The following is a 15176-nucleotide window of genomic DNA, read 5'->3' on the forward strand; positions in this document are numbered from 1 at the left end:
CTAGAACATTTAGTCAATTTACATTTTTAAGTAATTATTTGGAGTTTAATATACCATCTTGCTATTTGTCATGCCTGTTCTGTGTATCTCTTTCTCTTTTTTCTTTCCTCCTTCTGGATTGATTGTGTATTTATTGTTATTCCTTTTTTCCTCTCTGGTTTATTTGGGAAATTATAAACCTGTTTGCTATTCTTCTAGTGGTTACCTTAGACAGCACAACATGCATCCTTGACTTATCAAAATCTAATGTAATTGTACTTATACTTTTATTCTCTTCCCAGACTATGCAAGGACATTTGAACTTTTACATCCATTTTCTTCCCCAACTGCTATGCTATATTTTAATTCTGTATATATTTGAAGGTCTATAGACATTATTACTGTTGTGTAATATTGTCAATATTTGTTTAAATTGACCATATTTACAGTTTTTTTCTTCCTCTTTATTCTTTCCTATAACTCTGACATTCCTTCTCCATAAAGAATATCCTCTAGAATTTTTTTTGAGTCTGCTGGTGGTGAACTCTCAGTTTTTGTTTGTCTGAAAAAATCTTGAGGGATATTTTTACTGGGTGTGGAATAATTCTAGGTTGGCAGGGTTTTCTGTTGCTATTTTCCCCAACATATTAAAAGAATCATTCTGTGATCTTCTGGCTTTCATCATTTCTGTTGATACATGTGTTATCTTTCTAACCACTGCTCCTGTGACAGTACTTTGTCCTTTTCCTTTGGTTGTTTTATCTGTTTTCTGATCATCTCTTAGTCTTTGGATTTCTGCTGTTTCACTGGATGCATCTAGAGATGTGTTTCTCTGTAGTATCCTGCTTGGGGCTTGAGCGGGACTTGGAGAATCTGTGAATTGATGTCGTATCAGTTTGGAACCCTCATGCTGATTGTTAGCTCTGTAACCATTATTCTGCCCCACGCTGTCTCTTTTTTTCTCTTTTCCTGTGGAGTGTCTTCTTACTGACTCATCTGAGTTTTTTATCTTCCCTTTTGTATTTTTCCATCCTTTCGTCCTTCTGGATTTTATTTATTACATTTTTCCTTCTGGAAGAAATTATGATTTCTCCTGACCATGACAATTCAGTTTCTCTCTTTTGCTATATCTAATTTGCTAATAAATCTTATCTATTTAGTTCTTCATTCATTACTATATATTTGAGCTCTGGAATTTCTATTTCATTTTTATTCAAAGATGCAGTGTCTCTTTTAGGTTTCCAGTTTTCTGCTGAAATGTTTAACCTTGTCTTTTGTCATCTTGATCATAGAAAACCGTATTGTTTTATAATTTGTGTGTGATGATTCTAATATTTGGGGCCCCCAGTACTTCTGTTTCTATTGTCTGGGGGTTTTTTTGGGGGGGTGGGACTGTTTTTTTGCTTTTTATCTTTTTTTGCTGGTTTTAATATACGTTGTCATGGCTCTTCACCCATTCAGTTATCTTTGATTGTATGCTGGGTGTTGTATAAGCAAAGCTGATTAAAAAAAAATAATTTGAGGTTTATGGGTAATCTTTCCCCAGAGATGATTTTTGTTTGCTTCTGCCATATGCCTCTGGGTTTTAGCAAACCAGGATGAATGTAATCCAATTCTAGGGGCTGGAATTTTCCAGGCTGTCCGACGACGTATAGCAGGGCTGCATTCCGAGACGGTTCACTCATACCTGTAGGGTGTCAAACAAAAGCACGGGAGGTATAATGGGGCCCCCGCCCTTGACAGGTCCAAACTCAGCCTACCTAGCCTAGAACATTGCCAAAATCCCCGCTTCACACCTCATTTCTCTCTTTTGGATTGGGAAATGCACATGGGGCAAAAGTGATTTCCAACTGCACCAGTTTCTCCTGGATCTTGGCCCAGTAATTCGTCATGATCATGTCAACCTTCCTCCTATGGGCTGATGCTTATTTTGTTTGGTTGGTTTTTCAGTTGGTCTTAGGAGGTTTGAGTTACCTAGTTCACCATTATGAGAAGTAGACGTTTTCCACATAAAATATGAACTGGGGGACTTCCCTGGTGGTCCAGTGGTTTGGCCTCCACGCTCTCACTGCTGAGGGCCCAGGTTCAATCCCTGGCTGGGGAGCCAAGATTCCACGTGCCGCATGCAGGGAGGCCAAAAAAAAAAAAAAGAAAGAAAGAAAGAATTGGATCTAGTCTCTGCTCTTGAATTTACTAGTTTTTCTGATTTCAACAACTGACTGGTAGTCCGTGGGCCTGTTCCCTCAAATACAAAACGGAGGATTTGAGCAGATTGGCTTGGAGCCCATGTAACTTGATTAACACGATTTAGTCTAAATCACTGAGTAGATTTTAGGACGAGGAGGCAAAGGGAGGAGTAGCAGAAGGCAGTGACTGTGGCTTTTCTTGTTGTCCCCGTAGCTAAAAGCACCTGGGATATGGCAGGTGCTAGTAAGTATCTTAAGAAAAAAAGAAGGAAGAAATGCTTGCCAACATGAGATTTGCTGAAATTTGTTTTGTGCTGTGGAGTCACTCCCTATCAGCACAGACGTGATCGTTGGTCAGGCCAAGAACCCCCTTTTGCAGTCTTGGCTTGTCTGAGATCAGGGAGAAATAAGAAGAGGACTGAGGTCAGTCTGGTTTGCAGAATCTTAGGAAACTTTATTAACCAGCCACCAGCTTTGTGGGAGCACAGAGATGCAGCATTTCACGCCCCTTCCAAGGAGTGCATTGACAAAGGGTTATATTAATCAGAGAACATCCTCACCCCATCTCCCACCACAGCGTTGCATAAAGCCGTCCCATTACCATAAAAACCTGTACCATGTTATGGACGTCAAGAGCCTTTATCAGAAAACACGGCAGAAGCCGGTTAACAGTGAGATCTCTGCGCCACCTCTTTGCTTAATAGTATCTCCTACGACATTTTTCTTTTTGTCATTTCTTGGCATCTTTCATGGTAAGACACCTACTGCTTGATTCCTTGTGATCCCACACCAACTCATATCAAGAGGGAAAAGGGAGAACAAAAAATGGGAGGGGTTAGGTTATCACCAGGTGGCTCTTCGATAGTTTGAAACCTGGAGGGCTGTAATGGGATACAAATCCTGCAGAACACAGGGTCAGAGACATTGCCAAGGCAAGTCTGTCTTCATAACGCAGACCCTTAATTGGGGCGCTCTGCAGTATTTCAATTGAATATCTGTTTTTAAGCCTCCCTTCAACAATCAGGGTGTCTCTATATTATGGCTTCCAAAAGTCTATCTGTAAAACAGATGACAGAGTGACCGTGTTCCCCCCGGCTCTCAGGAAAGTATAGCAACTTCATAGATTTCTACGTTGTCAAGAATCATCTGATTTTTTCTTTCTTTTTTTAACTTGATGCATTCAAAAGAAATCACTGGATTTTTTTAGCATAAAAAAAGAAGAACAGATACCCATGCCAAGTTAATGGGTGTAACCAGCCAACAGAACTGAGCTTACAAAGGAGATTAAAGATTCATTTTTGGATAGTAGTTTTACTGGTAAAGATCTATGAAAATGGTCACCATTGAAAGGGCAGGTAAAACGCTCCAAGCTTGACCTTGTATTTCTAGTCTCTATGGGGAAGAAAGTCTGCCGAGGAACAGGATGTTAGCGGAGGGATTGTGCCGAATGAAGAAAATGAACGGATGGTCGGCGGTGAAATCCTCCTCCGGCGCCAGCATGGCGAAGGTGGCCACGCTCGCGGTGGCAGCCGCCGCCTCTGTGCCCTCCTCGTTCACTTCCACGAAGGACTGGTGGACCACCTTCGATATGAAGAGGCCTCTGGCTCCCGACATGCCGGACAGGTCAGCCTTGCTACTGAAGAGCTCCTGCACACCCAGGCAGGCCAGCGGAGTGCTGAGCTCGTAGCTCTCCTCCAGCCTAAACCTGGGCAACTGGACGTTGACCTCAAGGAGATCCAGATTCTCGGGGCTGGTCCACTCTCGCAGCTTTTCCAGAGTCAGCTGTTGCTCAATCTGGATTCAGAGTGGGCAAAAAGAAGAGCTGAAATCATGTGATGCAAGTAAGTTAATGAAGCATTGTTTGAATGAATGGGCCCATCATATCAGCTGCTCACTAGTTTCCTTCATGTTTTGTACCAAAACAGATTCCATTTGGAGGATTTCATTTCTTTCTGGCTATTGGTGATAATGAACCGAGCTGCGTTCCAAGCCACCAAGGGCCCATCCACCCAGGACTCACCAAGCCCCTGCCACACTGGATCACTGGCCATCCCGGCTAAAATTACCCTAATTGGTCGAGTGATGCAAGAGGATATTTTAAAGCTTTCTTCCATTTATTTTATTCTGTTTATTCTGAACCCCAGTGATCACTGTGGTGATCTGTGAACCTCACACAGCTGAAGTTATCTCTAATAGATTTAGCTCATTGGTAAAAACAGAAATGGACCTAGTTCCTCATCTAAAATGGGATCACAGTAGTACGTACTTGGAGCACCGTAAGTGCTGAATGAGTCACGCTATACAAGTGCTGCGTAACGTCAGCTACTGTCGTTACTGTTATTGCTGCTACTGCACTGGAACAGAAGCACGTTCCACTTTTCTACTGATGCTGGTAATTCCAGACTTCCTTTTTTATAATCAGGAACGGACAAATATGGAAATACAATTGAAAGAAGGAACACACTGGTTTTAACTTATGCTCTAGAGCTGCAAATGGCTAATATTAAACGCCTTCCAATAGCAAGTTTGGTCAGGGATGGGGAGGGGAAAAGCACACAACAGGCCAGAGACACTGAAGAAAAACCTCACTTTTCACAGTTTTGCCTCTTCCTGGTCCTGGCAAGAGATACCATTGCCTTTAAATGACAAATAAGAGAAACCGCGCGCAAAGTTCAGGTTAGGAAGTGGGCTTATCTCTCAGACTAACAGGTCACATGGATCTTTTTCTGTCATGTAGCAATTGGACATTTAATGCACAATCTACGTGGATTGGGGTTAGAATGAGCAGATTTTATAGCACATGGTGAAACTATATACTGTAACGTTTGAGGGTTTTTAATTTTAAAAAATTATTTTAACGAAACAGTCCTCATTTATGGCACGTTCCTCTAAAGTTCATCTAAGGGAGTCTCCACGAGCTGCCACTGGCCAGCGTTACACTCGGTCTGTACCTTAGATGTTCCCGCCACGTTGTACACTGATAGTAGGTGAACATTTAAATGTGGGGCTTCCATGAAAAGGAACGAAACTGAGTTATCTGTAGTGAGGTGGATGGACCTAGAGTCTGTCACACAGAGTGAAATAAGTCAGAGAGAGAAAAACAAATACCGTATGCTAACGCATATGTATGGAATCTAAAAAAGCGGTACTGATGAACCTAGGGGCAGGGCAGGAATAAAGACGCAGACATAGAGAACGGACTTGAGGACACGGGGAGGGGGAAGGGGAAACTGGGACAAAGTGAGAGAGTGGCATGGACATATATACACTACCAAACGTAAAATAGATAGCTAGTGGGAAGCAGCGGCATAGCACAGGGAGATCAGCCCTGTGCTTTGTGACCACCTAGAGGGGTGGGATAGGGAGGGAGGGAGGGAGACGGAAGAGGGAGGGGATATGGGGATATATGTATACGTATAGCTGATTCACTTTGTTATACAGCAGCAACTAACACAACAATGTAAAGCAATTACACTCCAATAAAGATATTTTTAAAAGTACAATAAAAAAATAAATAAATAAAATTATATGTGCCGGAAAAAAAAAGTTCTCATCACAAGAAAAAAAAATTATAACTATGTGTGGTGATGGCTGTTAACTAGACTTATTATGGTAATCATTTCATAATATATGCATTTATAGAATCATTATGTTGTACTCCTGAAACTAACATAATGTTACATGTCATTATACCTCAATAATAAAAGTCTCTATAAACATAAATAAATAAATAAATACATGTGGAGCTTCGCAGTGGTACATGCGGATGGGCTACTTTACAAAGGAGTGACAGGAAACTGGGAAGGAACACCGGGTCACCTCACTAAACAAAGAACAAGCACCTACACCCGACACACACACACACACACACACACACACACACACACACACAGGGTCCGCGCATCACTCGGGGAGGCGGGGGGGGGGGGGCCGCACCTTCTTCAGACCCGTGGACTCGTCCTGGATGTCATCCGGCAGCAGGATGACCATGCTGAGGCCCTTACCCTGGTAGGGCAGTTCCAGCACCCGGCACTTAAGGTCCTTGATGTAGCCAAACGGAAATTTCTTCTTCTGATACATCATTTTCACTGTTTTTGTGTCTTTCTGAACAATTAAAACACAGATCACTAACATTGTTGTCAGCGTGGCTTTAGAGCACACAGTCATCGAGACGGTCACCTCCCCTCACCTTATTCAGTCTGAAAGGCGCATCTTTTGTGGCCTCCGTCATGAATTTCTCCTGCCAGTTTCCTTTGAAGTAGATGGCATTCACCAGCACGAGCTTAGTCATGCTATCAACCGTACCTGAGGCCAACAGCTCTGGAATCTTCCCTAAAAAGACAAAGTTAGCTTTTTAAAAATCCACCTATCAGAATTCCAAATTTGAACTGACCTTTGATTAGCAATGAAATGCAACTCAAATGCTTCCTTCTATTTAATTTCCTTTAACATGGTACTAAGTTAGCCAAGCCCCCTGGGGTGCTTCTACTTTAAATAAACCAACTCGAGGGGCAGATCAGGGTGACACAAACTGCCCCCAAAGGCCCGATGCTTCAAAACAAGTCAATTGTTTAAAGGCTAAAAGCAGGAAAATTCTTCTTTTCTGGAATGTGTGATAAACGGTGGGCCTGATTTTGTGACTGGCCATTCTCTTTCAGGAAAAGAAAAATTTCTTAACCAAAATGTTTTTAGTCACTAATAAATAAATCCCTTTTTCAAATCTTCCAAGTTAGATGCCTAACTCTCACAGGAAAGCTTTTAACAAATATCCAAAAGGCAGGACAGTTCCTCCCCTGAAACACAGGGCCCACTCATGATGGGGCATGGCCGTGACAGTCCCTTATGGAAGGAACACAGGTGTCCTGTGGGTGCTTCAACCGTTCCGTGATTACGACAGAAACACAAACCAGAAAAACGGCCTGAGGAGACTCAGCCCCACCTCCCGACCCTGGTTTCTTAGACAAGATGTTGGCAAAAAGTATTTATGACCACAGTGGCTTGTAAATATTGATTCACAAGATTTTCATCTCTTTTAGTCTACATTCAATATTAGTTTTCATTTTAAAATGTAGTTTGGGGAACTTATGGGTAGAAACCATTTAGCATCTTCAGTTGAATCATGTTTACATTTCCACTTTGAGGAATTCCTACATTTGAAAGCTGTCTGGGGACATCCCCCCGTGGCGCAGTGGTTAAGAATCCGCCTGCCAATGCAGGGGACTAAGGGTTCGAGCCCTGGTCCGGGAAGAGCCCACATGCCGCGGAGCAACTAAGCCCGTGCGCCACAACTACTGAGCCTGCGCTCTAGAGCCTGTGAGCCACAACTACTGAGCCTGCGTGCTACAACTACTGAAGCCCGTGCGCCTAGAGCCCGTGCTCTGCAACAAGAGAAGCCACCGCAATAAGAAGCCCGCGCACCGCAACGAAGAGTAGCCCCCGCTTGCCTCAACTAGAGAAAGCCTGCGCGCAGCAACGAAGACCCAACACAGCCAAAAATAAATAAATAAAATAAATAAATTTATTTAAAAAGGAAGGAAGGAAAGAAAGAAAGAAAAAGAAAGAGAGAAAGAAGGCAAGCTGTCTGGCCCTGGGCAGTGCAAGGTGGACCCCAGGGTCAGGCTGAGGGGCTAGGGAAGGGGAGAGGGGATCACCTGCAAGGGGGAGGGGGGGGAGGCGGGGGGAGGCGGGGGGAGGCGGGAGGAGGAAGGAAGCATCAGTGTGTACGACCAGGGCTGCCCTCGCTCACCTTCCGTCTGCCCTTTGACCCACTCGTTTATGGCCTTCCTTGCGTCTTCGGTGGCCTGCAGAAAATCCACACTGGCCAGTTCAGCACCGTACATTTTCTGAGTTGAAGCTAAGAACTCCTGTTTAAGAAAAAAAAAAAAAGGAAATGTGAGTAACTCCTACTCCATACAGAAATGGTTTTCTAAAATCCTTAAAAGCAACGGAAATTGTCCCAAAAGGCATATTTCATTGTAACAAAAAAAATTCTAACCCTTCTACTTTTTTTAGCATAGTGAAAAACACATAGCATTCAATTGACGATCTTAAGCACTTTTAAGTGTACTGTTCAGTAGTTTCAGTGTTGTATAAAATTTACCAATTCCTGGGGACTTCCCTGGTGCTCCAGTGGTTAAGACTCTGTGCTTCCACTGCAGGGGGCAGGGGTTCAATCCCTGGTCAGGGAACTAAGATCCTACATGCCACGTGGCACAACCCAAATAAAATAAAACAAAATTTACCAATTCTTTTCTACCCCTTGACTAACATTTTCATAAACAAGCAAATACTGATTGTACTTGAAAGTGAATTATGGAATTCACTCTCGCTTTAGCAAAACAGCCAGGGTCAATCTTTTCACTGTGGAGACTAGAAAATGAAATCACATCCATTTATGGGAATACTGTCTGTCGTGTTTTCATTCTAGATCATTTTTCTGAATGTTTATAAAAATTAAAGCTGATTTCTGTGACTTGATTGTGCTGGAAAAAAGTCTGCCTTGTCTAGTGAGTTTTGGAACATGAAGAGCAAAGTACTTACAGGGAGGAAATCATAGCTTTTCTCTCCAAATAACCTATTAGCAAGTTTCAGAATATAGGGAGCTCCATGTTTGTTGATATCAGCATTCAAACTCTGAAATCTTGAATGAATCTCCTCAACCCCTTTGAAATAGAGAGCCTAAAAGAAAGAAAACATTATTTCTATAACCATTTATTTTGAAATTATAAGCTGGTTCCTTGGTATTTGCTTCCATCAAATTAATATTACTAATTATTGATGATCCCCAGCCATCATCATTTTTCACTTTTCATTGGAGAACATCATTAGTCATTTTTCGTTGGAGAACAAGTAATAATAGAAAATCCAAAATGTATAGCTTGGTGAAACATAATAAGTATATTGGAAACTGTTTTCCCATCACTTTTTTGTTATAATTATAGTTCCACAAATAGGAGTGGTTAACAAGCTAAATATTTATACAAGTCTGCTTTTTTCCCAAAAAATCGTAAGTGGTATGTTCATATGTATATTCTATACAAATATAATTTTACTGAAAGTTCTCAGAAATAAACAGTAAAAATAAGAATCATCAGCTATGTAAGAACACAAAGATAGTACAGATTGAGAGGTTTTTATTTTTTTTAATTGCACTACTGACATCAGTAACTCACTTACTTAAAAACAATTTCTTTAATCTTAACATGGGGCAAAGTTTAATTCCCATACATCAGTTACATCTAGAGTCCCCTTATGGTTTTATGAGGCCTGGGCTGGTTCCTTGCTTTTAAGGACAAGAAACGAACCTCCACCCTGTACAAAGTGCAGTTACTCACTGAGATATGGAATGTGTGTGGGGGTGCTGTGACGGATCTCTTTAGTGGAAACGGGGGTAAAAACTTAAGGCTGTTCTTTACTGAGCTTATAAAGTTCCTGGAAAGCCTCAAAACAGAAGCTCAGATTACCTTGCAGGGGACGACTAACAATGATTAGTACTGGGGTTTTTTTTTAAAGTGGATTTTTGAAAACTTTCAAATGCTTTTGTATCTGCAGTGATGAAAAAGGTTGGTTTTTCCTAAAGTACAGAAATAGGAGCTTTGCAGCTGGAACAGGCCCATAAACGTGAATCCGGGCTGGACCTCCCCTGGCTCTAAGTGCAGCGTATATCTGTGACCCGTGTGTTAGAAAGACCTTCACTTTCACCCCTCTTTTCAAGGAAAGCCAGAGTTCCCCACTCAGCATAAAGCACGCCCCGCACACAGGTGCCCTCCACACCCACCAAGGAGAGGCAGGACCCTCAGCATCCCCGCCCCCTCTCCCTGCAGGGCCCTCCTGCTCACACAGGAACGGGGGTCACAGCCCAGCAGGGCACACCTGGTGCCAGGCCCAGGGGTAGGAACACGGAGTCACAGGCTCTCGTGTCCCCTTGCCTTCTCGACTAGGTGTCATTATGCTCAAAAGTATCAAGACACAGCCGACATTATGTGAGTAGCTGAGCACCACAGGCAAAGCAGAAACTGGACAGTCCTGGGCGGGGGAGGACGTGGCTTACAGGAAAGCCGTGCAGACTCGTTGCTGGAACAGAAGCAGCGCACAGCAGGGGGCTGTCAGCCTTCTTCCTGCTGCGGCCTCAGTCCCACAAAAAACAGAGCCTGGCACATCGCAGGTGCTCAGTAAAGACTGGATCATGGATGACAGCCTGCATCCCAGTGGATTTTTCCTGGGGCTTTTTCTGAAAGTCTGACTTCGTGAAGTATAATATATAATATAACACACAATGCTGAACACCGAAATACAGTTTTCTACAAATGCGCTGCAAGAGCTCAAAGGCACAACCTTCTGGTACGGTCTGTGGTAGGCACCAGCCGGGAAAGCTAGTTTCTGCTGACCTTGGACACCTGCGCTGCGGTATTGCCTCTGGTCCCCAGAAAGGTCATGGCCAGCGCTGATGAAATGCTGAAGGGGGAGATGAAGATGTTGCCGGCAGGATCGCTCTTGTTCAGGGTGCGGAACAGGTCCAAGGCGAAGCGGGTGTTTGCTGCGCTCAGCTGCTCCATGGTGAGGCTGCAACACAGAGCAGAGCCCCGAGCTGCCCCCTGCCACACCAGCCAATCAGCAATGCCACTTCCCTATCTCCTCAACTCAGGCCAGCCACCCTGAAATACCCTGAAACGAACCTGTACTTTCTCTCTCCCTCTCTGTCTCTCTCTCTCTGTCTCTCTCTCGCGGAGGGCAAGAACACTCCATGTGCGCAAATGTGGGAGCTTGGGGCGACTGGCCAAGGATTCAGCAGTGACAGAGGATGAGGACTCTATGTCCTAAAGGGCCCTGGCTGTGCAGACAGGTGCATCTGGGCCCTTCCCTACCACACGTGGGAGCGCACACTTCCCACCCTCCGTTCAAGTCTCTGATTCATTTGAGCCATGAATCCACTGCCCACTTTTACCTGAACAAGAATGTTTCTATTAGAAAATCATAGCTACCTGCTACTCACTAAAGCAATTCCAGGGGCTTCCCTGGTGGCGCAGTGGTTGAGAATCTGCCTGCCAATGCAAGGGACACGGGTTCAAGCCCTGGTCTGGGAAGATCCCATATGCCGCGGAGCAACTAGGCCCGTGAGCCACAACTACTGAGCCTGCGCTCTAGAGCCCGTGAGCCACAACTACTGAAGCCCGTGTGCCACAACTACTGAAGCCTGCGCATCTGGAGCCTGTGCTCCGCAACAAGAGAGGCCGCGACAGTGAAAGGCCCGCGCACCGCGATGAAGAGTGGCCCCCGCTTGCCACAACTAGAGAAAGCCCTCGCATAGAAACGAAGACCCAACACAGCCCAAAAAATTAAATAAATAAATAAGTCAGGAGCTCTTTAAAAAAAAAAAAAGCGAATTCCAGCAAAAGAGACAGAAGTATCCTCATTTTTGAGATTCACTTGCTGGTGTTTAGAGAGGTCCCCAGTCTCACAGCTGGTGAAGGATATGAGAGTGGGAACCCAACAGAGGCCCCGGGGTCAGGTCGGGCAGCCGGACAAGGAGAAGGTGACAAGTATCCTCTGTCACTCCTGCGGGCAGGGAGGGTCTGCAGGTGAAGCACCTGGCCTTGCGCTCAGCTCAGCCAAGCACTCTCCCCACCTGACCTCGACTCAGCCCACATACAGCCGAGGAAGAGGAACAGTCGTGCTGGCTGCCCAGCGTGTAAGTCCTAAGTTGAATTATTACTGTTCTTGCTGATAAATAATCTCTAGGATCGCACTGGCCTCCCTTCCCTGCCTCCAGCCGCAGAAAGGAGAAGCCGCTCCGCCGGGGCTGCCTGGAAACCGTCACAGAGAGAGAAACATTCTGGACTCCGGCTTCGGCTTCGGCTTCCGCCTTTAGGCCCCAGGGAGCGACCTCTGTCGGCCGCAGGCCGCCCGGCCTAGCTCCGGGGACGCGGCGCCGGGGACCCCGGGTGGGGCGCAGGGCAGGTGGCGGTAACCACCGGACTCGGGGACCCCGCGGGGCGCACGGCGGGGCGGGGTGACCACCAGACACGGGGACCCCGCGGGGCGCACGGCGGGGCGGGGTGACCACCAGACACGGGGACCCCGCGGGGCGCACGGCGGGGCGGGGTGACCACCGGACGCGGAACACCGCGGGGTGCTCGCGGATCGGAGCCTCTCCCGCCCGGCCCAGATCCCTGCCCGGCCTTACCCGCTGCTCGGCTGCCTGCGAGGTCTGGGGAGAACGCCGAGCGCGGCCCTTATAGCGGCGGAAGGGAGTGTCGCCGGCAAGCGGGGGCGGCGCGGGTGGGCAGGGCGGCCCTGCCCCGGGATGATTTACTTCCTAGGAGTCGGGGCTGCGGCTGGGCGGGGCACAGGGCGGGCGAGCGAGGCTCCACGCAGTGCGCTCGTGGGGGCCCACCACCTCTCTGAGTTCCAGGCAAACTCAGCTCTCCGTAAAGGACCTGATGGACTATTTCCTACTAAGGTGTGAATGACTGAGATGACAAGGTGCCACCTCTTAGAGGGCAAACCAGCCTCTTTGGAATCTTATCCAAACACTCCAAACTCCGGGTTACTGGGGGCTGGGGGGAGTGTGAGGAGGGGCCTCTAGGGTGAGATAAAACAGAGTCAGTTCCAAACAGCATCCTTGATTCACTGTCCCTCAGGAACCCATGAGTTCAGCCCCAAGACTCCCCTGGCAAGTGATGACTCCACCAGGCTGGGTCAACTCACATACCCGACGCACACCATGAGAACGCCCATCCGTGTGAATAAAGTATTTCTCACCCATTATACTAAAATGTAAACTGATCCGTTTTTCCCCTATACGTAACGTTAAAGTAGAATGACTATCGTTGAAGAATAAAAGCAGTAACTCTTTCTGTGAGGTCTTCCCCCCCCCCTTTAAATGCCTGGGTATGTAATTTCACCAAAATTGATAGTACTTGAGGGTATGTAATAATTCTGCATTCTTGAAACTTCTCCCGTGCTTTTTTGCAAATCTCAACATGAAAAGGGGACAAAGGAAAAATCCCATTTTTAAATTAGTATGGATAATACAGTGTAAATGGGTTTGTAGACCTTTTTGACTCTGAGAATTTGTTTATAAGGGGCAGAGAAGACCCAGTAATGAGAGATAAAAATACTCTCTATAGTTTTTTTAAAAAAGTAGTAAGACTTTAATAACTAAGATTGTAGAGTGTTTTACAGCTGATTGGAATAAAGAAACCAACATTTATTGAAAGCCAGTCATAGTTGAGTGGTTTGATAAAACCGGTAACGTCTCCACCATCTCTCAGAGAGCTAGAGACCCCTCATCAGCTTCTAGCAAGAGGTCGGTGTGAGGAAGCCGAGAGAAAGAGGCTGCGCTGTAAAGCTGTTAAATTAAAATCCCAGACACGTAAACCAAGGAAAAACGGGTTCTGAATTTTCTTTTTTTCTCCTAACATTTTGTATTTGTACTCACCTGGAGTTAGTAATCTGAGTCAAATATGAAATGAAACCACTTCCTAAATCAATACATTTACTGTGTAAGGTTTGGACAGAAGGGACTTTATACACCAATCATCCATCAATCCGCGTGCTGTGCAAGGTCGAGGCAGAGTGACCACTCTGTGCGCTCTTGCGGCTTCAGAGTGTAAACGGCCCCTGACCAAGGTCACACAGAGATTCTCGGACACGCAGGATGGCACGTCCCGTGCTGTGCAATGTTGGGCTTATCTGCTCAGCTCGAAGCTGTGGTACCCTGGCTAGATCAGCGATTTCGACCCCTGGGACAGACCCAACAGAATGCGTGTGAGGGCGGGCGCCTAGAGACATGCGCAAGCATGTTCATAACAGCGGGATTTGAGTCAGGTCCAAGCAGAAGAATGGAGAAATCATACAGCAGAACAGCGTACAACAGCGGAAATGAACAAACCGCGGCAACGCACAGCGACTTGGCTGCATCTCCAAGCGCACTGCGAAAGGAAAACGCGCACGCAGCGGTGTGAGCTGTGTGCTTCTGGTTACACAGAGTTCAGAAACGCAGAACCAACCCGTGGGGTTAGAGGTCAGGAGAGAAGGGGACCCTTGGGGAGGAAGGAAGATTGCACTGACTACATTTTCCTATGTTCTGTTTCCTTGATGCTCTGGCATTTGGGGCCTTGGTCCTGGAGAGACTGCGAGCCCAGGGCAGGCGGGTTCCCAGAGATGGGGAACGACTCCGCTGCAAGCACACCTTGACATACAAACCAACCAGCTCAGCGACCTCACTCTCAACTCTCTCCTTTATCAAAGCCCCACCGGCCCTAAACCACCCCAGCACCAGGCAGCTGGAGCCCACCCGCATAGCCCGAGCCCACCAAAATGATCCAAACTATCCAGTCCAGTCCCAAGCTTACCTAGTGCACCTACCGTGTCTTGCCTGTTCCTTCCTGCAAGAGCCCAAATAAAGGCCCCAATAAAGGCCCCCCCACCTCTGCTCTCTCCTCCTCTGCTTCCTGGCCCACCTGGGTGCTTCCCAGGTCCCACGCGATGTGGCGTATCATCGTGTGCCTCCTATCCCTAGGGATCTGTGCCTATAAACCTCCTTCATGACACTCACGTCCATGTCAGTTGCCTTGGGAGGCCGGATTAGAGCAAATCCCCAGTTCATTTTTAACACAAGGGTTGTGAGTGGGAGCGGCTTGGGCAGGGGAGGGCTTCTGGGGTGCTGCTTACCTGCCATGTCTTGACATGGGTGGTTACACAGGTGTATTGATTTTGTGATAATGCACTGAGTTGTACACATAAATTGTGTGCTTTGCTGCATGTATGTTATACTTTAACAGAAATCAGTACAAAGTAGCAACAAAACACACTGAACATAGGTAATTATTTCCTGTCTTTCCCCCTCCCACGCCTACCCTCCGACCAGGATTAGTCAGCTTGAAGCTGGTCGGGGCCGTTTGCCACCCAGCATCTCCACTCCCCTAACTGTGCTGGGTGTGCCCGAGGGACTCAGAGGAGCTAGTGACCCCCTGCCCTTCCTGTTCTCCTACACCCAGCCACACGCAA

The 15176-nt window shown here is 46.3% G+C and overlaps 1 protein-coding gene across 1 annotated transcript; it reads right to left on the minus strand.

The window, feature by feature from the left end:
* Positions 1–2598: 2598 nt before the first annotated feature.
* Positions 2599–12454, minus strand: SERPINB1 (serpin family B member 1). Its single transcript, XM_061195667.1, has 7 exons — positions 12349–12454; positions 10553–10727; positions 8706–8843; positions 7912–8029; positions 6355–6497; positions 6102–6269; positions 2599–3959 (listed from the first exon to the last, which is right to left on the minus strand). Exons 2-7 carry the CDS (start codon positions 10718–10720, stop codon positions 3558–3560), a joined length of 1137 nt encoding a protein of 378 aa, XP_061051650.1. The 5' UTR covers positions 10721–10727; positions 12349–12454; the 3' UTR covers positions 2599–3557.
* Between the last annotated feature and the right edge of the window lie 2722 nt (positions 12455–15176).

This window comes from Eubalaena glacialis, chromosome 7, assembly GCF_028564815.1.
Source record: "Eubalaena glacialis isolate mEubGla1 chromosome 7, mEubGla1.1.hap2.+ XY, whole genome shotgun sequence".
NCBI classification, from domain to species: Eukaryota; Metazoa; Chordata; class Mammalia; order Artiodactyla; family Balaenidae; genus Eubalaena; species Eubalaena glacialis.